Source organism: Cheilinus undulatus, linkage group 4 (genome assembly GCF_018320785.1).
Source record: "Cheilinus undulatus linkage group 4, ASM1832078v1, whole genome shotgun sequence".
Taxonomy (NCBI): Eukaryota; Metazoa; Chordata; class Actinopteri; order Labriformes; family Labridae; genus Cheilinus; species Cheilinus undulatus.
The window spans coordinates 51,072,680-51,096,553 of NC_054868.1; the positions used below are offsets into that span (position 1 = coordinate 51,072,680).

The following is a 23,874-nucleotide window of genomic DNA, read 5'->3' on the forward strand; positions in this document are numbered from 1 at the left end:
CAGTATCCTTCCTTTCGTATGTTATTATGTCACACTAATGTATTCGCGGCTATCTAAAGTTGGTGTCCCTCTGAGAGTGGGTCAAGGATTCACCCAGGCAACTCTCAGTAGTTGTGACGTAAAGCACTGTAGCCAATCAACTGTCTCCTTTTTGTGGTGGGCGTGCCACACACGCAGGGACCAGACACCGAAGCTAACCAGAATAAACAACTAAGTTAGCTTCTGAGCTAGCAATCAACTTCTGGTATGTGTACTTGTTAGAAGAGATTTAATAATCTAAATGAGTCATGAAAATTTACCAGTGTGATTTCTGAACGTTTGAAATTGCGTTTGACACATTAAAGACAGTGTCGATATTTTAATTGTTTAAAAATCCGATTTAAGACAGATATTATTGCAGCAAGTGTTCTGTTAGCATTAGCTAGCTATGATAACAACCTAACTTTCTGCCCGTGTACATGTCTAAAGCTTGCGAAAGCAAATGAGACACGAAAGTGCATTTATTAAGCTGTGTTTGCTTTGTATCCATTAATAGAAATGGCGTCGTTATCGGCGACAGAACCAGCAGTATGCCCGGGTGCAGCACCAGCAGCAGAGTCCATAGTGCCCGCTTGTATGTTTGCACCGGACCAGGGTTGTGTCGACGACCCAACCGGCGAAGAGGGCTCTGAAGACGGCGAGGACACTAACGGCGAGCCCGCGGATCATTTAGACCTTAGCAGCAAGGTGGGCCTCTCTGTGATTTAACTCAGCACCGTGAAGTTTTAAGATTAAAACGTAAACAGATTTTGTTTTGAGTAGGTAGAGGAATGTTTTGCAGTGAAATTGCAGGGTTCGATTTTCGTGCAAAGTGAGCTCTGCTCATTATTGCTGGCTGTGCAAAACACCAAGGAGAGTGACACGTATATATGTATGCCTATGCAACTGCTACCAGCTGGCAGGCTGTCCAGACACGGGGTATATTTACACTTTGTGCAGTTTTAGCAGGAGCAGTCAAGGACATTAGACTCATTGATAAATACTTCACACATGTATTGATTGATTTACAGAGCAGTATGCAGTCAAATATAAGCTAATGTTTGCAGTTATTTGTGTTAGTTCCATCTCCAAACCACTCACAAGACACTTGACCACCTCTGTGTTTGCTTTTTCTCTGTGGTCTTTTCCTGTCTGTCTCTCACTTTGCAGATGGTCCTTGTGAGTCCCACAGGGGAGCAGTATGATTCATTATTAAGACATCTGAGGGAGCTGATAGATGAGGGCTGTGGAGAGACCATTTATGTGGTGGGGATGGGTTCAGGTAAGAGTTAACAATGTGATAATTTCTATATGCAGATAAGTACATATAAATGCAAATTTCTTTATGCAAGAGGCACCTTTTTTGGTTGTCATATGTACTCTGGTCTATGTTTTAGTCGAGTAGAGTTAAATCATGTTTGAGTAAGATATGACTGCACAACAACATTACAATAACAAGATAATGTTCCCTTTACTTGGGCACCAGTTTAGCTCAGTGGGTTGAGCTGGCACCCACAGAGTTCTTGATCCACAGGTTGCAGGATTGATTCCCACTCGCTGTATTGTTTGGTGCATGTCTTCTCCCCACTCTTTTGCCTCAAATTTCCAGTCTCCCTTCAGCTTTCCTACCCACACAACAGAAAAAAGCACCAAAATAACCTTTAAACACCTGTATCTGTGTAGCACTTGTAAAGACAGGTGTTTACAGAGTGTTTGGACTTGGAAGACAAAGCAAGAACATAATTAGTGATGCACAGATGCAGCAGTTTCATACCAGTAGTGCCAATATAAGTGCTGTTTACAAACATTTGCCATAGGCCAAATTATGTGGCAATAACAGATAGCAGCTTTCAGTGTTTATCTGTTGTGTCCAGTTGATTTTATGCTGGCATCTGGCTAAATTAAAAAAAAAAATAGATTTTTTTACAGGGCAGAAAGAGTAAACTGTTGGACTAACTGATATCATGGTCAAATATGAGAGAAAATGTTGACAACCTATGCATCTCTAAACACAACCATAAGTAAACAAACCCAGGACAATGCACTTAAACAACATCAACTAAACCCCAACAGCAAACGAACCCCAAAATTCAGCCAACTTGATTCATCTTAAGATCATAAAACCCATAAGAAGTGACACAGTATTGCAAAGGGGAAAGCTTGCAATGGCCAAAGTAAAATTAATTGCACCCATGGTCTAACTTTTGAAAATGCCTTGGCTTTTATTATTGATTTCTATAAACATACATGTACATGCACAAGTGTGCATATTTTGATAGGGTTGGACTCAACCTTTGTGCAAACCCACATTAAAAGAAAGGATTTAAGTTATTCTTAGTTACATAAAATGTTTTGAGCCACAAATTGTCTTGTGTCTGCAAGTAGTTGTAGTGTTACTTGTGTTGTCCTGAAACAACCCCTCCTATGTTATCATCTCTGATTAGAGCTCTGCTGATACATGACTGACCTCTAGACTTTCACTGTATGTACATTAGCTGTTAGTGGGGAAAAGTTTTAAATAATCCAACCAGATTTAATAGATGTGACCCAAATACAGAGAGTTAGAAACCACTATGTGCAGAAGCAGATTTACTGCACCCAGTATGCATCCTTCCCGGCAGTACATCCTCGGTCTGAATGTTTAGTTCTGGTATAACTTACAAAGTAAAAGCCTTATCAGTTTTGGGGTGCACAATATTGTCTGCATGATATCAGTATCAGTAGGTATCAGCTTAAAAAGTAAAATATCAATATATCAAAATTGCTACAGATATTTACAGTTGTCAGTACATACTGGCAGGATTAATCATTTGTTGGCCTACATGTTGCAAAAATATACACATGTACCATCAGGTATAGGTGGTTATAGGGTGCAATGTATTCAAGGTGGCCCTTAGAGCCCTTAGTATTTTGAAGGAAGCCCCAAGTGTAGAACAAATACCAGGCTGTCTGCTTCTCTGCTCCTCTCTCAGCTTCATTTGGCTCAGCCTCTCTTTGAATATGAGACATTTGGTGTTTTTTTTTTAAAGATAAAAAAATCTGCCTGTATTGAAATTGCCTAAAATGGGTTTGGAAATGCACCATATTAAATATTTCCAAAGATCCAATATTATGCATCCCTAATCTGCCCTTTTCAAAGATGAGACAACCTGCAATGCTTTCGTTTTAACTTTGCTTTCATTTGACCTTTGTCATGTTCTCTACTAAACTTTATTTACAAAAATTGAATAAAGAAAGGGAGAGAAAAGTCATCATTCACATAGGCATTTTTACCCCTATTTTGATGATTTAGAGCACCGGTTTATGGATAAAATTGGCTTGAGATCTCCATCCACGTCTCTGACTCCATCTCTGACTTTTCTCTGTATGCACTTTTGTTTGCAACCTTATGTCAGTTTAACACACGTTTTTATTGTCACTAAAATAGTTTTACAGGTCTGCCATGGCAGGCACTTTGACATGATAGTTCCAGTAAGACAACAAAAATTAATTGTTTTGAAAACTGTGTAAATACTTGAGGTACTGATTAATTGTATTACATTAACCTTTATTTAAACAGGAAATCCTCACTGAGATTAAAATCTCTTTTTCAAGTTGTCCTGGCCAAGACAGGCAGCAGCACTGTTAAGAAAGTTACAGCATAGAAGCACACTAAAAAGCATGAAATCATCAATTAAATTGGAAAATATTTGTCAAAATTAAACTACATAAAAAAACACATATCAGGAAGAATATCTGCAAACAGAAATGTCTGCCTAGAAGTCATCCAGCATCCTCTTAAAGTGTCCAACGAGACCGAGTCATTTATACAAGTAGTGATAACCAGTGTGTGCACATTCATGCAAAAGGCCAATGCAGGACAAGAAAGTATCAACTGCAAAAAAAGACAAAAAGGCCTGCATACTGTTCAGCTCCAAATGAGCAACTAGTAAGGCTGTGCTTCGATCTGCAAGCCTGAGTGAGGGCTTGTTGATTGAAATGTTGCCTTGCTGCCTCCTGCAGGTAAAGTAAATGCTCATCTCAGAATAGCAAAACACAGGTTTGTCATTTTTAAAACTGATTTATACATTTCAGTGTGAAAATTCTCTGTAATGTGCCTTTAAATCATTATTTATGACATAAAAACAAGACTTTGCAATGGTTGGAATATAATGGAGCTGATAGTCTAACAGTTTTATAAATGACAGCACTTTGAAAAAATGCATCTGTTAATAAGAAGGTTACCGTGGGCTTATTGTCGCTCATCTTTGAAAATGACAGATTCACTTACAGACTGTAACTCAAGAAAGACTATTGCCTGTAAATGAATCAGTTGTAGCTACACATTACATCCAGGTATGCAGGGAGGGCAGTATTCATTCTAGTCACCTGTGTGTATGGTGGATCTATCCCATAGATGGCACTAGAGACTTTACCAAAGGCAGGCCAACACCAGGGAGGTATACTGCAAGACCGGTGGTGCTGCTTTTATTGGAAGACAATGCTTTTTAGCCTGATGCTCTGACATAATAATGAATTTGTCGCATACTAAGGCCCAGGGGTTCGCTATGTTGTAGCAGAGATATGTCCAACAGCTGCGTGTCCTCGCAGACAGCTGACCCTCCATTTGTTTGCTGTTTAGTTTTACTCTGAACCCCTTCACCACACCAACACCAGAGCTTTTGTCAGCCGCAGGAGTTATTTCTGCCTGTTACAGCAACACATGTGACCCGTGTGACCTGTTGGCGGGTCAAAGGGGAGTCGTTTTCCTTACTCAGCACTGGTGCAGTCTGTCACTAGTTCACTACTTCATGTTTGTCTGGCTGGCTGGCTGTAGGAGCAGCTCACTGATGGCCTACTGACCTAATTGGTTCTGTTTGCTTCCTCTGAGTCTTAAGGCTTTGTGGTCGGCTAGCGGCAGTGTTACTGTTGGTGTTTATATTGAGAGGCAAATGTTGGCTACTGTAACATCAAAACAACTAGTCATTAGTGAAAACCAGATGTGAAACCGTTCCTCTTCTCTGTTTTAACTTGTGTAAAACTTACCTAACAAATGGGAATACTCCAACCAAACTGCACCAGAAATTTCCAAACCAGAGCATTTTCAGAAAGCATACATTAGACATAAGCTTTGAAATGTGTCCTTGCTTACTCTCTGTGTTAGAGTAGGTCACTTCTACCTCCCTTGGCCTTTTTCTTGCTACTTTACCTTACTCTCTTTCTTACTCTGTCAAGATGGAGGTGACTATGGTCTGGATGAGAAGGACATGGAGGCGTCAGTAGCCACGGTGAGGTCGTTATGTGAACAAATTGAAGCTGACTTGATCCTACTGAGGGAGAGGATGGACACTGGTGGAAAGCTTCGGGACTACCTCATCCGCAGGCGTGTGGGGGAGCAGGATTTCCTGGAAGTCAGGTAACATGAACAAAAAAGGTTCTGGCAAGGGAAATAAATACCCTATTAGCTTCTGTTAAGGTGTCCGATAAGGTGAATGGGATTGTTCTGAACCACAGTTCTGCACCCTTTTAGAAACCTTTGAGATATTTTCTAGCTTAAACCTACTGCCTTGTCTTAAAACGTCTAATCTCTGGGAGTATTTTACCATTAATGCTGCAAATACCAGTGCTAAACTTTCAGCTGCAGAGCCCTGGTAATGGTCAGAAAACACAGGGGAAACTTGTGTGTCTGCTGCAGCACCAAAGTTGTTTCTAACTTCAGCTTAAGCACTTGATGAATGTAATTCTGAGATTTTGCCTCAGATACATTCACACATACATCAGTACATGAATTGCAAGTTCATAAACCTGCCTTTTTAAAGCTGCTATAAGTTGTAACAGAGCATCATTCTAATGAAATACTGCAGTACAGCAGATTTCCTCACCCACAAGTGATGCAAAATGCAAGAAAACCTATTAGTCTGATGAAGGTGTCTGCTTGAATGTCGTAAGTTTTAAAGTTTTTTCAATAAAAAATCAAATTAGGTTAAAAAAATGACTATTTGCACCTCTGAATCATATTGCAATTATAAAATGTCAGTTAAAGCAATAACAATTGGTTGCTTTCGCTGTTGTAGCCCTAGGCAATGAACTGAACAATAAATTAACTGAATACAAGAGCAGCAAATGAGTGAGTCATTTGTAAAACATAACAAGACATTCAGAATGGGAAGGGGAGAGGTTTATTACTCCATCTTTGCCTGAAATATTAAAAGACTTTTATTTCTCTGCTGAGATGCCTGTGGTTTTTATTCTCCGTGTTCTTCATCTTGTCTGCAGAGTGGCTGTGGTCGGGAACGTGGATGCAGGAAAGAGCACTCTGCTGGGGGTTTTGACCCACGGAGAGCTGGACAATGGCAGAGGCTTCGCTCGCCAGAAGCTCTTCAGACACAAACATGAGATGGAGAGCGGTAGGACCAGCAGTGTCGGCAATGACATCCTTGGGTTTGACCAGGAGGGACAGGTGAGCTTGTGAAAAAATGCAAAGGACTTAATACATTGATTCCAACCTGGGGTCCAGGACCAGGCCCCCTTTGAGGAGGGTGACAAAGATCCCAGGGGACGCAAGACTTTGTCTGTCTGAGGCTGTCAAGATCAGGCTTGCATATATGAACTAGATTAATCATAAAACACTTTAAACTGAACTTCTTTGGTAAAAAAAAAAAAAAAAACGTGTAGAGCTGTTTTCTTAGGTTTTCATCATTTAAATGACTAAAATCATTGGTGATTTTTGTCAACATAGTATCATTTTTTTCCAGGGTGGGTCCTGGGGGCACTCAACTTTTCTCAGTAACAAGGTGGGGGGGTGTAAGAGGAAAAAAGACTGGGAACCACTGACTTAATATCTAGGTATTTGATGGTTGAAGATAGGGCTGTGCAATTATTCGTAAATTAGATTTAATCATAATATGGGCTGCTGCAATTTTCAAATTGCAAGAGTTGCAATACTTCTTTGACCTGTTATTTGTGTCAAAATACCACTTTTAAACTTTTTTGCAGCAGCAGAGATGTTATGTATGACATATCTTGCAATCATTCAGGTGTCACTTTTTTTAGAGTAGTCTACAAAAGTCCAACTTTCTTCATCTTTGTACTTTATTATTATTAAATATAAGAATGACAAAAAACCTTCAGCACAACAATTCATATACAATTTGCAATTCGAGTCAAAATCAACAAAATTAGATACTTAATAAGAATTGCTCAGCTCTTGTTAAGGAATAAGCACATATCAAATCACAATTGCAATATTGGGGAAAAGAACTGCAATTAGATTATTTTCAAAAACCGTTAAGCTCTCGTTGAAGAGCATGTAAATTATAGAAATATGATCTTATTTAAAATGTAATACCACTGCAGCAGAGGATGCATCCTTGTAATAAGCACAGGTTTTTGTATTTTAGTTTGTGTGACCTAATCTAAAGCCCAAAAAATATTGTCACTGTATGGAAGAAGAAGAAATCTAGAACCGGATGATCACCCTTTTTATTTTTTATCTACAAACCTAAACCTAAAGTAGTGAGAAGCACCTGGATGTGACGCACCGTGGCAGACACCACTGCCCTGTTCCCAGCAAAGTCGACCACAGCAATTTAATTTTTGCTCAGGAACAGCTGTTGTGCACATCTCGGCTCTGTTTGACAGCACAGAAGAGGAAATTTAGCACCATCTTCTGTTTGAGGTGTAGAATAAGTGGGAGGCCTCAACTGCTGTTTAAACACCAAGGAAGGCAGGGAGGCGAGTTCTGAGCAGTCTCTCAGCTCTGGTATTAAGCACCTGCTCTAGCACTGGCTGTGTTATGACGTGATGTAACGTGATCTGGTGTGATTTAGGCTTAAATACGCCTTCCTTTCATTTCCTTGGTAAATTGACAAGAATACTCTGTCCAAAAATTTCAGAGTAAAAGCCAAGCAAGATTGTAAATTTCTTTAAAAATTATGTAAAATGTTTTGTATTAAGGAAAAAAAGGAAATGTCACATTGTTTTTTCTTTCTTTCTTTTGAAGTTCACTCTGCTTTCTTAAAAAGTATTTCAAATAAAAAGAAAGAGATCTTAATTTTTCTTTCCACATCTATTTCTGTAGGTTGTGAACAAGCCTGACAGCCATGGTGGCGGTCTAGACTGGACCAAAATCTGTGAGAAATCCTCCAAAGTCATCACCTTCATTGATCTGGCTGGCCATGAAAAGTACCTCAAGACCACTGTCTTTGGCATGACAGGACACCTGCCTGATTTCTGCATGCTCATGGTGAGAGAACGGTTAAAGGGTTGATCTTAGCTTGTTTATACTTTTTTAAATTAAGCACAGATTCATCATGTTAACATATATGACACAGAGCTTTATCTACACACCACACCTCCACTGACCTGGGACTTTCTTTTTTTTATAGCTCTTAGCATACATGTAGAACTGTGACTCTTAAATGTACGTGTAAACCGTTACTCATCTTTCTCCTTCTCCTCCCTGTGTCTGTCCTCCTCCCTGTGTCTGTCCTCTCAGGTCGGCAGTAATGCTGGCATCGTTGGCATGACAAAAGAGCATCTAGGACTGGCACTGGCTCTTAATGTGCCTGTGTTTGTGGTGGTTACAAAGATCGACATGTGTCCAGCTAACATCCTACAAGGTAAACAAACATGTTAATATGGAGCTCATTTCACTCATAGACCCGTTAGTGTTGTATTCCAGAGGAAACTGTATGAAATCTGTGATATTTTATAAACAAATGACTGTTTTAGCATGTGAAAAACATTGCCCGTCCCTCCAAAAAAACTCAGTCAGCTCCACATTTTTCCCCCATGACAGCGTGAGATAAGTCACCATAGAAGTTCCCATTTTTCTGCCTCCAAATGCTCTTAAAATGTAGTTACCAGTGAGAATTACATCCTGCATTGCACATCTTGTTTGGGCTGTAATGAGCAAAGAGACTCAAGTTATTTATTTTAGGAGCCTCTTAGGGAAGGTGAAGATTTGTATTCACAAACTGCTGGAAAGGTTTTATTTAATTTGGAACTGAGCAAAAGTTGTGTTTGCACAATACCCGTAAGAATAAATTAACAAAGAAAGAGGGAATGCTTTAGAAAACAAGATGTCTGCTTTCTAGAATATGATTACATTTACATGTTAGGGAGGGAATGAAAAATGTACGGTTCTGCCTAATTAAGGCCTGGTATTTTCTCAAGTTTACTAGTTATACACATTAAACCCAGCTCTTCATGAAGTATACTGTTTGATATTTATGCAGCCTTTGTGTCAGCATAGTGTGCTCTCGGTGTTCTTACGGGCTTTGATTTTACTCAAAGAACCGTTGATGTTTTGAATTTTGGGCTAATTTGTGTTTTTGCGTTGTATATCTGCAGAGACACTAAAATTATTACAGAGGTTATTAAAGTCACCGGGCTGCAGGAAAATCCCCGTGCTGGTCCAGAACAAGGATGATGTTGTCGTCACGGCCTCCAACTTCAGCTCAGAGAGGTAAACACAAACACTATAGAATAAATACAAACAAAATAAATAAATAAAACCAGTAAAGATGGAAACACAAACACAGAAAGGCAGAGAGATGAAGGAAAAGAAAGAAAATGTAACTCTTACTTTAAACAGAAATGTCTACTTTTTAATTGATGATTTTGTCTTGTTTCAGTCCAGAATTTTTTTAAAAACCCCAATATGGAAAGATACATTAATGACAATGTGAACTGAATGCAGTAAAATTAGTTCAAAAGCATATAACCCATAATAGCATGAATCTGAATATGAGGGTGCAACAAGCTTCATGCTATAAAGGAGGAGGCTGGGGTGGAGGGTTGCCAGCAGCAGCATTGTAGTGCTTCAGGAAATGTAAGCAGGGATTAGTGAGAAGTACATCATATTTAAATACACCATTGTGTTGAGAGCAAGAGCTGTGACTGGCTGTTGGAGCTGGGAGGCAATAATTAGGATCAGCTGATCATGGCATATGACAGACAACCACTCAGTCTCAGTCCACTCATCATATTTCAGTATGATAACAACCCATACGTCACCTGTTTGTATGAAACACTAATAAGTTAAAGGTGTGTTCTCATCTGAAGTTTGATTTCTGTAACAGCAACATGCCCAGAGTCTCCGTCAGCCTGTTTGGGGCTTTAATAGAGCTGGGCTCAAGGGCTTTTCTTTAGCCCTGCAGTGACACAGATCACAACAGCTTAAACAACAGTTTAAATTCATGTTTTAACTCATGACTTGCTCTTTTTAAGTCCCTGATGATTCAGAGAAGCAGGCTGTGGCGCTTAGCGAGGTCAGAGAAGCAGCTATAAAGAATAACAGCAGGGCTGGCTGTAAACACAGTGGTCGCTACTAAAGCTAAGTTAAATCAGTGATTAATGGGGTACTTCTGATAACTCCTTCACAATGGTGTAGTTATTGTTTTCCTTGGCTGCTTTAATTGTGAATGCTCACATCAGGAAATTTAGTTTTTTCAGCAGCAGCTTGCACGTTTGTCATTTTTTAGTTTGAAATCTCCATGTGTTGCTTCCTGCTGCAGTAGCCCCTAGATCAGTGATACTCAGCGCGTGGCTCTTGAGACACATGTGGCTCTTTTGTGATGGTTTGTGTCTCTTTTTTATGTCTTAATTTGAAATATTGTTAAAGGGGAACTATGACCTCAGAAATCATCCATTGCAAGTCACTTAAATCAGTTCGTTTCCCACACTTCTACAGTTGGTTTTAATTGTCAAACTTTTTTGTGAACCTTTCTTTTTTTGTCTGTATACTTCCATTACCCTTATTTGCAATTCTTTGCCCTTTTTGCATTTTTTTTTTTTTTGCCATTTTTATCCTGCTTTTTGTAATTTGCAATTTCTCCACCTTTTGCCTCTTTTGCCATTATATGCCACTTTCCCATTTTTGCCACTCTTTGCTACTTTTTTGCCCATTTTTCCTGCCTTTTTGCTGCTTTTTGCCATTTTAATTGCTTTTTGCTCATGTTTTGCAACCTTAATGACCATTTTTGCCACCTGTTACTCATTTTTTGTCACTTCCCAACCATTCTTTCCACTTTTTCTTCCCATGTTTGTCACTTTTTACCCAGTTTTTGCCATTTTATGCCTATTTTGGCCATTTTTGCCATCCTTAACTAATTAAATTGCCACTTTAACCCTTTTTTGCCACATTTCACTACTTCCATTGTGGCTCTTGCAAAGGTATTTCTCAACAATTTGGCTCTTTGGTTGAGCAGGGTTGAGTAACACTGCCCTAGATCTATCCTATCAAGCTGAATCCCTTTTTTACTTCTCTAAAAAGTTTTTTTTTGTGTTTTTTTTTAATATTTTGTAGATATTTATTTCTACATATTTACTTTTATTTTAAATATTCTGTTTGCTTCAGTAGCCCTGCTGCTATCTGTTTCACTTGTTTTGTTTAAATTCAATAGTAGTTGAAATTCATGTTATGGTAGGCTTGGCAAATCAGAGACATTGCTGTTACACTCCTAAAACCAGGGCTAGGGTCATGCAAGCTTATGTTTTCTCCTCTGACTCCCTCTCTGTCTGCAGGATGTGTCCAATCTTTCAGATCTCCAACGTAACAGGCGAGAACATGGACTTACTGAAGATGTTCCTCAACCTCCTGTCCTCCAGAACAAATTTCAACAACGACGAGCCTGCTGAGTTCCAAATAGACGACACATACTCTGTACCGGTATGGCATATAAAACTCACTCATAGCTACACATGCTGTGTTTTTCCCCCTCTGGCCCAGTCACTGCTCTCCTTTCAACACAGGAAGTGTTTACCAACAGAGGCATCTGAGCCAAACAGAATGTCTGCTGGGGTCCAACTGTTGAAGTCAGGCCCTGAGGGGAGACAACAGCTGAGTGTCTGTGTGCTGCTGCAGGTTACACAGATACAGACACCAGAGTGTCTCTCAGCAGCATTGTGTTGATTGAAAATGTCTTTGAGCAAAATCACTGGACTGAGTCGTTGCTTCCACTGCCAAAGGCCTTTATGTAAAGGGATGTTAGAAACATTTTTTTGGTATGCAGAGCAAGGCTGTGTGTAACAGCAGAATATAGAAACAAGCATCTTCTGCTCAAACACCACATATTAAAAGGTTTTATGTGTTCCCTTATAAAACAAATTTCTTTCAGACAGCAGCAGGGGAGTCTTGTTTGCACAATCCTGTTTAAAATGATCTAAAATTAAAATCATAAAGGCTAGAGTGACGTGCATTCAGTTTTCAGAGTACAAATAAGGTTAGCTTATTCAGTCTTCACAATTTACATTCATAGATTAAATCAGGGCATCTCACTGAGAGATGGAAAAGTAGCCAGCTAAGAGGGTCAAGGGGTGGCAACCCACAGGAAAAAGCCTAAATGTGGCAGCTTCTGGCTCATTTTAATGCCACTGTTTTTGGAAATACACCAATATTTAGCAGTTATGTTTGCCAGCCCTGTTCTTCAACAGGTGTTGACTGGTTCCCTTCTGGCAAACTTGTCAAATAAGGATGGACTGGTAAAACTTCATGTTGAGCAACATTTGTCGTATGCATCCCATAGCATACAGGATAGTTCCACTCCAGTGCAGTGTTCATTTTTGATCATCCAACACGGAAACATTTCCTGGAGTCTGGTGAATATTTAGGCATGATTTGGGGATTCAGTTATGTTGAAGGGTAGCACACTGTAATAAGTATTTTTGAGAATCAGCTGCTTTATTTATAAGGTTCACATGATCCTTTTTTAGAGTGGTTTAATGTAAAAGACAAATCTCAGTGGAGATCTGATTGAAAATTTTGACTGCAGCCGGCCAAAGCCGGGCTAAAGCCAGGTATACACTGTGCAATTTTGGGCTGTCCCAGACGAAAGATGGCCAATAGTGGCGATGTCTTTTATCATGGCTCTAAATTGGTGGTCCTACGTCGCACTGTGAGGCAGGTTGACAGAAGATAGCCTGGGATAAAATACTGACAGCGTCAGCAATTTAGGATGGCTATCCCACAGTGTGACTACTGCTATGACCTGCGTCATCTAACCCAGTGGTTCTCAATCTTTTCAGCCTGCGACCCCCAAAATTAAGGTGCAGAGACCAGGGACCCCTGCTGTACCTGAAGGTGGTTAAACAGCCATGAACATTCTAGAATAGTCATGTGCAGACAAGGCTGTCTGGAGGTTTCTGGGACCCAGCCAAACTGGGGGCCCATGGATGTCAGCAAAACCAGGGTCCATTGTAAAGTTAAGCTGTGAAAAACCATATTTATTTTTGACCTGAATATAAGCCATTCTTATTAAAGAAACAAATATCTTTATTCATTTAGATTTCTTCAAATGAAAATAACTTTTGTTACAAACATGATTAAAATGGGTTAAAAATGGCTAAAATTCGTTAATAATGGCAAAAAAATGATGGAAAAGGTGGAGAAATTGGATTTTAAAAAACATTAATGGGTAAAAAGTGGCAAAAATTCAATTAAAGTGGCAACAAATAACCAAAAGTTGGTTACAGTGGCAAAAATGGGCACAAAAATTGGTGATAGAGATTAAAAAGTAGCTGAAAAGGCTCTAAAGTGCAAAAAATTGTTGGAAATTTGGTGGAACAGGATGAAAAATTGATTTAAACTGGCAAACATGGGTTAACTGTGGTTAAAATGGGCAGAAGAGCTGTAAAAAGTGGTTGATAGAGGCAATAATTGGTCAACAGATAGGTGGAAAGTGGCAAGAATTGCTTTAGAAGTGGAAAAAACAGGAAGAAAAAAGTGATGAAAAGGGTTTAAAATGGACAAAATGGGTTTTAAGTGGCAAAAAAGTGCCAAAATTGGCTAAATTGGTACTTAAAAAGTGATGAAAAAGGGTTAACATTTGGTAAAATTAATGTCAAGTGGCAATGGTGTAATTTAAAAAATATTCTGTTTTTTAAGGCATCTGGTGACCCCTTCTCACACTACGTTCACACAGCAGGCCTTAATGCTCAATTCTTATCTTTACTCAGATCTGATTTTTTTGTTTGCCTGTTCATACTGCAGTCAACTTCTAAAAGATCAGATACGTATCTGGTTTAGAACCACATTTGAAAGTGGCCTGATTCTGAAAAGGTCAGATTCAATGTGACTTGTGCTGTTCACACTGTCAGAGAAAAATCAGACACGAGTCACTTTTGAGCAAAAAAATCAGATTCAGGTCACTTTTAACTTCAGTGTGAACATAGCCTCAGTGTCTTGTGACCCCCCACCTGGGTCCTGACCCCAAGGTTGAGAACCACTGATGTAACCAGCCAATAGGAATGCAGGCAGAAATGCTGTAACAATAAACGCAACACTGGAGCTAACAAACAAACAAGTTAGCATTAGAATGAGACACTGCCAAAAAGCAGAGGTTTTTGAGATTTCAACAAAGGAGGAAAATGTTGATCTCAGAAGTTGTTGCTTTGCGTCATTATTTACCGCTGCACTGGTGGCTTGGATGGATGACCCATACTGATGGTTATGGAAAACGCACAGTCTGTAGGAGGCATTAGGCACTGGGGAAACATGTCTCAGGCACCTTTCTAAGGTGTAAATGCTTTCTGTTGTATTCAGATGACAACTGGCTCTATTTGTGAAGGTTAACTTTGCTCTGTTTTCAGGGCGTTGGCACAGTTGTGTCAGGAACTACGTTACGAGGAATGATCCGGCTTAACGACACGCTACTCTTAGGTCCAGACCCCCTGGGCACCTTCATCCCCATTGCCGTCAAATCCATCCACCGCAAGAGAATGCCTGTCAGAGAGGTCCGTGGAGGACAGACGGCGTCCTTCGCCCTCAAAAAGGTCTGTGGGAGAACAAATGGGTTGAATAACTGTCCTCATAGTCCATGTGCTTAAACAGTTAAACACCACCACCAAAGTTTTTAAAACTTCTGAAAAGTTTAATTATTCAGAAACTTCTGGATGTGACATGCATATGAATGAGTTTCTTTGCTTCCTAACAAGATTTATAATTTATGCAAATCCCAAAGTGTGAGAGCAGGTAGAGTTCTGTCGCTGACTCTGGTTCGGCTGTGCAGTTCTTCCAAATCTCAGCTCCACGCTTCTGTTTCTGACTGGTGTTTTTCTTTTGTCTTTTCTCTCCACGGCTCAGATTAAGCGTTCATCCATACGGAAAGGCATGGTGATGGTTTCACCGAAGCTGATGCCACAGGCCACCTGGGAGTTTGAGGCGGAGATTTTGGTGTTACACCACCCTACCACGATATCCCCGAGATACCAAGCCATGGGTATACAAATCAAATCCGATTATATAAACTAGTGTTTGCTGCTCCTGTGTGCTTCTCAAATAGAAAACTGTTTTAAACCATGCAAGAGGCTCAAAAAATGACTGTGCCAACCTTGTTTTTTTATCACATCAGTTCACTGTGGCAGCATCAGGCAGACCGCCACCATCCTGACCATGAACAAAGACTGTTTACGGACAGGAGACAAAGCCTCAGTCCACTTCCGCTTCATTAAGACTCCTGAGTACCTTCACTGTGATCAGAAACTGGTGTTCAGGGAAGGACGCACCAAAGCTGTGGGCACCATCACCAAGGTATCTTGGTAAACAGAAATGTATTTCAGCACAGATGTTCTGTTGTGCTGTAAGTGACGACCCCCCCCCCCACACACACACACACACACACACACACACACAGCTGTATTTGACCGTTTTTTTTTTTTGCTGTTTCAGCTCCTTCAGTCAGTGAACACCCAGGCAGCTAAAACCCAGCAGGCCAAGATGCAGGCTGGTAAGAAGACCTCTAAAGACGGCACAGCGGCCAGCGAGGAGGCCGGATCATCAGCACGACCGCCTAGTCCGAACACAGCACAACTATCAGTGAGTAAATCTCTGCTCTGTGAACTTTTACAACATGCACAACAGGTGGTGAAGTGAAAAATTTAGAAAAAGTTTCTTAGGTTAGGAATGCTGACTTAACAGGGATTGCAGGCCTATCATTTTGCTGTTCAGAAGGCACCAAAAGGTTGTACTGTAATCCAGAAGTTGACAAACTCTTAACTAATTTGCATAACTTTTACCTGTTGTAAACTTTTCAAGAGATAATATCAAGAAAAAATGAACATCAGTGATGGGCTGTGTCCTTAAGCTCAGCACCCACAACCTCAGTGTCAGAGCACTTCTCATCAGCTCTCATGGTGCTAGAAAGTTCTCAAAATAGCTTTGCTTATATTTTTTCCGTTACTCAGGGAAATGTCAACTAGAAAAAATGACAACATTTAAAGGAAGTTGTGTCCTAGCATTAGCACTATCTCTAAACCAAAAAAAGTAACAACACATAACATTAAAATAAGATCAGTATCTCCTCTGTTGTTTTTGGTGACGAAGCCAATATTTGGAGCCCGTCCCTTCTTGACTTGATTGGCCAGTGAGTAAGGAAGTGAAAGTGCCTTAGGGGAGTGACTTAGGAAGCCTGAGATTGCAGCAAGAATAAGGCACTGTTAATTTTGGCAGCTATTTTAAATTTTGTTTTAGTCTTAGTTGTTGGATTGATATCACATTTAGTTTTGGTCACATTTCAGGCATTTTCAATTTCTGTTCTAGTTTTAATTGCTGTTAGCTTGAAATTTTGAGTGTCAGTTTCAGGCATATGAAAGAAAGTTGACTTCTTTGATGAAAAATATATAATTGTACAATTTTAAGGGATGCATGATATTGTGTTTTTGTTGATATCTAATATGCACCTATTTTAAATTGTGTGTGATATATGACTGTTTGCCATGCAAAAAAAAATATTGATTTTCCTTAGCTCAGGTCTTAAGACAAGGTCTTTAAAAGTCTTGCATTTGATTTTTAAAAGTGTGTAGGAACCCTGCATTTAGATCCTAAGTATTTATGGCCTCTCTCTTGACTTAACTGTGGAGTTGATATTGGTTGCTTTTGTGAAACAGCAAAATGATGCTAATAAAACCATAAAATCATCCCCAGACCCTTTACCTGCTTTATTGGTCCTTTAGTAATGAAGGACCGGACCACTTCTGGTCATGAAACAGCTCCTCAGTTCCAAATACAAATAAATACAAGGGGAACGTCTGGATTTTTCTACATTTTTATTTCAGATCCATTGGGGTGGTAAATAAAGCAAAATGATATAAATTGCATCACTGACCATTTGAACCTAGCCCTCAGAGCCTGAACTTTTAATGATGTAGACTTAAATGTTTAAAAGGGAAGTTACCAAGTTCACAATAAAGAAAAAAACACATTTTATGTGTAACATTTGCTAAGTAATTTTTTTTTTCTGAACTGTGGCTTCAAATCCAATACACCAAGGATGTTAAACTCAAGGCCCCGGGGGCCAAATCCAGTCCGTGGTGCAGTTTCACCCGGCCTGCAGGGTCATATCATATTTTAGTTAGAACTGGCCCGCAGGTCTGAGGTCTGCAGATTTCCTCCAGTACAGAAATGTAAATTTAACCATGAAGATTTAAAATATCCTGTGTTAATTCATAAAAATGTGAAAAAGTAAAGAATAAAAATAATGGGATAGAAATTAGGGAATGGGGGAGAGAAATTAATTTTTGTTTTCATATTTTCAATTTGCATCTCAAAATTCTGACTTAAACTTAGCATTTTGACTTTTTTTTCCCATGTTGTGAACTTTTAGGTTCCAATTTTAAATTTGAGGTCATATTTTGAAATTTCAAGATCATGATTTCAATATTAATCTCATATTTTGCCCTTTTAAACTCTTAACTTTGACTTTCAACCCCATATTTCGACTTTTTAAACCCACAATTAAGAATTTCATCCTATATTTTAACCTTTAAGATTCACAATCTTTATTGTTAAGTTATATTTGGACCTTTTAAACTCATGATTTTGTATTTTATGTCATATTTTGACCTTTAAACTCATGATTTTTACTTTTTATCTCATATTTGCCTTTTTGAAACATTCTTTTAACTTTTGATTTTGTGTTCTGAACTTTTTAACTAATAATTTGACTTTTTATCTCAGATTTTGAGCCTTTAAACTTTTTGTTCTGACTTTTTTTAATCTCAAAATCATTTATCATCAGTTTTCCCCCCTTAATTTATTACCTGTCAAAATAAGGTTGACAGTTAATGGTTAAATGTTTACCCCGCTGGGCCCTCAGGTTAGACCTAAATTTAGATTTTGGCCCCTGCTGTGGTTGAGTTTGACACCCCTGATATACACGCACCAAAACAAAGTTTTTGATGACTATTGTATCCCTAATTGCAAACAGATATAGAGGATTTTCCATCAAGCACATAAACTCTATCAGTTGTATTTGATTTTATCCAGTCATACTACAGTTAAAGGCCATAATGTGTTCTCCACTCTTTACTATACTGCTAATATTTCTCTTATTCTATTGTAACAACCCAAACTGCAAGTTTCATTCAATCTAAAGAAGTTGCTATTTTAAATGCTGCTTGTTTCTTTTCCAATGAACAATCTCTTCCACTGTCTCCTCTCTTTCATTCCTCAATGAAATTCTCCCCCCACCCCCTGTTAATTCTCTCTTTTCACATATCTCCTGTCATGAGCCATCTCACCCTGCCTGTGAAATCCTTCTTTCATTCCCATGTATGGTTACACCTGTCCTCCCACATCATTCTTTTTCATTTACTCATATCCTCCCTCTCCTCTCCGCTCACACCTCTGCCCTTCATGCTCTTTCCTTCAACTTTTAACTCTACTCTTTCTCTGCTCCCCTCCCTCTCTCTCTGCACGCTGCGTCAGACAGTGGCAGAGGAGGAGGCTCTGTGTAAAGAAGGCAACAAAGAGAACAAGGTAAAAAAGTTTCTGCAGCCCGTGGGAGTCATGATGAGGTCCCCATCTTCTTAAGCTTGGATGTTTTTGTTTGTTTGTTTCTTCCCTTTCTAAACTTTAAAAAGAACAGCATGCACACTCCCTCATACTTGAATTTCTGTTTCTGCAGAGTGATACAAGGAGGCTGCAGTAGAGAAGCTGCAGTGTTTTACTGCTGGTCTCTGAGAAGCTTCACTTTTTAGCTAGTAATTTTATAATTACTGAAGTAGTTTCTGAACTGCACACTTGTGGTTTGGGGTCAGAAAGTCAGTGTATTTTTCTTAAAAGAGAAAAATGAAAGCTTCCTTTTCCAAGCTTGTGTGTTTTTACCCAATTTGAGGCTCATCATCTTTGTTGAAATGAATAATTAACATGTTTTTATTGCTGCAGTTAGTCACAAAAAGGACATGTAATGTGTCTTAAGGAAGCAACTTGTGTGTTTGAGGGGTTTTCTGCAGTGTATTATAATGGAGATGGGCTACCCCAGCCTGTAATTTTTACCCCTCCCTTGTTTCAGGCTCTGTCCTGCTGGTGCTCCTGCAGCACTCTGGGCACACTGACTTGTTTTAAACAAAAAGCAGTGATTTAAGTGACCACAAGTCAACGTACAGTCATGAATGAAATTGATGAATTAAAGGGGCAGCCCTAAAAAACACCACACTTAAATTAAACATTAAAGTTACCACCGAAAAAATCAAAGTGCATCCCCACTGAGAACAGACCTGCATATTTAATGAATCCCAAAGCTTTTAAAGGTTTACCACCTCCACTTGAAATGTCCTGCTGGAAACCCTGACCCGTTGTGATTTACCCTTTTCATTTGATTCCGTCCCCTATTTTAGGACCTACTATAACCAACACTTCTAACCTGTTTAAGTTCAAGCACAAGTGGGAAATGCATTTTGTTTCTCTGAATTACATCCTCACCTTCCTCCTCTCATGGACCAAACAGTTTTAAAAGGCTGCCTTTTGCTGAATTTTAACCTACTTTGATATCAGGTATGTCTAACTGTGGTTCTTCATCCATCTGCAGCTCAAATCTGGAGGCGGCGGACGTAGGAGAGGGGGTCAAAGACATCGAGGGAAAGGCCTGAACACAGCGACAATCTCTACAGCGGTTCCTGCAGGGACAGCAGGCACTGCCTAAAAACACAAACCTTGAATTTCTCCTCAGCTCTCGGCTCCTTCACATGGAGGGAAAGTGACTGCACGGCCATCTGGTGGTTGCATATGAGGACTGATGCACATTTAAAGGACACTTGGACATCAGGAGAGAGTGAAGTAATAGACTTGTTTTGTCTTTTGAAAGCTTTATTGGTGTGATAACTTGTGGGTTTCTGAGCATCATATTAATTTAGTTTTATTGCAGTTTTCTGCAGTTTGTAGACCCCTTTTTTAAAAATACAAACCTTTGGGGAGTCCATCTTGTTTGTAGATCAGAACTTCTCTGATAGCATTAACGGTTTCCAACCAGCAGAGGCTAAAGTCACTTTCCCTCCCTCCACAACCTTTTTTTTGTCTCTCCTTTTATTTTAACATTATGTTCTCACCCACCTAACGTTGACTAATTCACTGTCAACTCAGTCATCTGAGGAAGTAGTTTGAGTTCAGCAGCAGAAAGCTGAACAAATTTTTACAAAGCTTCTCGTCACTGAGACTGGCAGTTTAAACACACATCGGAGATTTATTGAACTGAAAGGGAAGCGATGCCAATCTACAGCAAACATAAGAGGGCAAGTTTTAAAAGTGAGTCTTGTACAACAGATTTACAGAAGTCATGTTCCAGATCACACTTACAGCTCCTTTACTGCCTCAGAAAACCAGATTTCATTCCCAGACAGGCAAAACGCAACACTTCATTACGACTGTGGTTTGGATAGGTTTCACCAGGAAACTGTTTAATGCCAGACTTTATAAATCAAAGACTTTATTTTTCTAGCATAGACCTGCAGCCGCTGTGATCTGCTCTTTTCACCAGCAACGACATGTTAAAATTGAAGAAAATTGAAGGGCGACAGTGTCTCATCACTCAGTCTCACATGGGTGCAGATTAAATTCTGCTCTGAATGAACTTCGGTGTTATTACCTCCTCTGTTTGAGCAAGAATGATGTTAAGACTCAGTGAGGGCATTTGGCATAAAAAGGAGGAGATATGAAACCCCATTTTAAATTTTTGTTACAAAGTGTCAAAGTGGTGGTTTCATCCAAAGAGATAGAGCTTGACAACTATTTCCAAGGACCCAGTTAAACATCTAAAAATCATGAACATTTGAGCCTACTGACACTGCTGTGTAGTCTCATGGGTCATATGACCTGACCTTAAAGCTCAAGTTCAGTCATGTCAGATAAATTAAATCACTGGTGCACAAATGACCTAAAAAAGTGTCCAATAGGCTCATTGTTGCAAAGAATTGAATAAATAAAAACAAATCTTAATACATTTTCCACAGTTTCATTATGCGACTACTAAATTTGAATGCACCTCCAGACAGCTGTATTTGATTTTTTTTTCTCACAAAAATCTAAATTTCTTTTTCTTGAAGTTAAATTTGAACAAATCATGTGACTTAAGCCGGATATACACCGTGCAGATTTCCTCCGATTCAGCTACAAATTTGAGTCTTATGACTTGCTCGGAAGTCGCACCAACTTTCATTTCGATTGTGCCTCATTCATCGTGCAGTGTACAGGGAGTTACAACAGCCAATCAAGGCTCGACCAGCTGCTCCCAACTGGTCGGATGGATTTCTGACAGAAAGGCCCCGACCGGGAAGCGAACTAGGGACCTTCTTGCTGTGGGCAACAGCGCTAACCCCTGTTCCACCGTGCAGCCCTTGAATAACTTTGTTAAAGGAAATATAATATATATATATTGACAGAGGTTTTGATTAAGACTTGGCTCATCAAGGAATATTCATACTATGTCAATATCAATAAAAAATAACAATTCCCATCCTTAGTCACCAGCCATAAATCCTCATAAATTCACCTTAAAGTTTTTTCTGCTGGTTTAAGTACAAATCACTGCCATTTTTGTAAACAAAAAGCTGGAACTTGCTTATCCTGCCACTTTTCTACTTTTATGCAAAAACGTTAAGCCAAGAAGAACATGATTAACTGCCTACAAACTTTTCATACTTGATATTAAAGCAGTTTTGAGCACAAATGACATTTGATTTAAAGCTTAAGAAGTCACATACAAACACAAAATATCGTTTATAGTCATTGTTCCTGAGGGGGAAAAAAAAACGTGTCAGAAGTTTACAGATGACTCAGCATGATTCTGTTTGGACTCTGACACTGTGGATCATCAGCCAGAGAAAAGTTACTACTTCCTGTCTTGACTACAACCTTTCTTCTATGTTTACAGCTGGTTCAGTGAAGTTCTCTGGTGATCCTGTTCCTGGTTCGTATTTGAAAGTCTAATATGTTTTTGGTCGTTTCCCTTCATATACAGATGTAAAGTTTGATTCTGAGCAGCAGTTTTCAGTCTTTTGGGCCATAGAATTACTCTTCAATAAATATAAAAAAATGTACTGAACAGCCAGACTCTGTTCCCCTCTGTTTTTCATTTTTAAACATCACTGGTTTTTGTCCTGAGGGAAAAATTTTGTGTGTTTGTTCTAAAAGTTTTGCAGAACTGAGGATGAAAAAAGATGCCATTTAAATTAAGTGCTGCCACTTTCTGTTGTAAATCCTTTTAAATAAAGATATTGTTAAAAAACTGACATAATGATAATGCCTCTTTCCTTTTAAGCCATGGAGTCAATGCTTTTATGCAGATAAATGCAAATTGGGTCTAACAGGAGTGAGCAGAAATGGACTGTTGGAGTAATTCAGCTTTATTTTACTGATGACACAGGAGCTTTGGACGTTTCTAAGCCCCCATTACCAAACTAGAGTTTTAGATAAGCTTAAAGATTCTGTTTTACTCTGTAGATTTGTACTTCAGAGCAGCTCCTAAGGTATATTAGGGGCCAGATCTATTACAGATCCGTCCAAGGGAAGGACACAAAGAGCACTAACGAACACATCTGACAGTCTGTTCAGAAGCTGCTCTCTTGTGGCGTCACATTGACTGTCACTTTGATAAAACCCACCCCTCACCTGGTGTTTCCACCTCAAGCTTCCTAGCTAAACTATTGTGAAGGTCCTTATTGTTTTTCAGGAAAGTGAGCTAGGTCATGTCAAGCAGGAGATCCAACACATTTCATAAAGCATCCGTTGACTGAAGAGTGAAGTGAACTGACTTTATTTTTAATGAAACCTCCTGTCAGAGTTCAGAACAACTTGGTGGTTTCATCAGCCTGGAGCAGTACAACGCAGGAATAGTTGCCAAACTTCTCCTGAAAGTCACACTGACACCAACAGTCTGACAAATCTACTGACAACAAAACAACGAGCAACGAGTGGAAAGTTGCAAAAATGTGATTAAAGTAAAAAATGGGTTAAAGGTGTGAGAAAAGGTCATAAAGAGGTGTAAAAAGTGGTAAATTGGGACAAAAATTGGTCAGAGGCAATAACATAGGCCAGTGATACTCAACATGTGGCTCTCTTGTGTCTTAATTTGAAGTTTTATTCCCTAAGAAAACCTTAAAAAAGGAAACTTTGACCTCAGAAATTATCAGTTGCAAGTCACTTTAACCAGTTTGTTTCCCACACTGTCACATTAGGCTTTATTTGTCAAATTTGAATGTCAACCTTTACTTTTCCCTTATATTTCCACTGCCTTTATTTGCAATTTTTGCCACTTTTAATCAGTTGATACTGCTTTTAGCCCATTTTGCCACTTCTTTTGTGTCACCTTTCACCCATGCTTGCCACCTTTATCCTGCTTTTTCACTTTTTTGCCCCTTTTTTAATTTTTTTTTTTTGCCACTTTTTACCCATATAAACTACCACTCTATGCTCATTTTTCCCACCTTTTGCTGATTTTTGCCCATATTATATTATTTTTCCTCATTATTTGCCACTTTTTTTCTGCTCTTTGACCATTTTTGCTGTTTATAACTCATTTTATGTCCTTTTTCACACATTTTTGGCTCTTTTTGTCCATTTTTGCCACTTTAAACCTGTTTTTATTGCCACTTCAACACATTTGT

The 23,874-nt window shown here is 39.2% G+C and overlaps 1 protein-coding gene across 2 annotated transcripts; it reads left to right on the plus strand.

Moving 5' to 3' along the window:
• The first annotated feature begins 188 nt into the window (after positions 1 to 188).
• gtpbp1l (GTP binding protein 1, like) lies at positions 189 to 22,467 on the plus strand. 2 transcript variants are annotated; one of them, XR_005991794.1, is made up of 15 exons: positions 189 to 244; positions 536 to 726; positions 1,189 to 1,300; positions 5,233 to 5,413; positions 6,274 to 6,457; positions 8,078 to 8,242; positions 8,495 to 8,618; positions 9,352 to 9,466; positions 11,527 to 11,671; positions 14,590 to 14,772; positions 15,083 to 15,218; positions 15,351 to 15,529; positions 15,668 to 15,814; positions 19,806 to 20,053; positions 22,143 to 22,467. XR_005991794.1 is itself a non-coding variant. In XM_041785047.1 (14 exons), exons 2-14 carry the CDS (start codon positions 538 to 540, stop codon positions 19,917 to 19,919), a joined length of 1,974 nt encoding a protein of 657 aa, XP_041640981.1. In that variant the 5' UTR covers positions 189 to 244; positions 536 to 537; the 3' UTR covers positions 19,920 to 22,467. The 2 variants fall into 2 exon arrangements, 1 of the variants encoding a protein (XP_041640981.1); XM_041785047.1 differs by having other exon boundaries at positions 19,806 to 22,467.
• The last annotated feature ends 1,407 nt before the right edge of the window (positions 22,468 to 23,874 follow it).

Coding starts and splice junctions, on each gene's coding strand:
- gtpbp1l (XM_041785047.1), top strand. CDS start 538: ATGGCGTCGTTATCGGCGACAGAACCAGCAGTATGCCCGGGTGCAGCA. Junction 15,530..15,667: donor CTGTGGGCACCATCACCAAG/GTATCTTGGTAA, acceptor TTGCTGTTTCAG/CTCCTTCAGTCAGTGAACAC. Junction 15,815..19,805: donor CGAACACAGCACAACTATCA/GTGAGTAAATCT, acceptor ATCCATCTGCAG/CTCAAATCTGGAGGCGGCGG.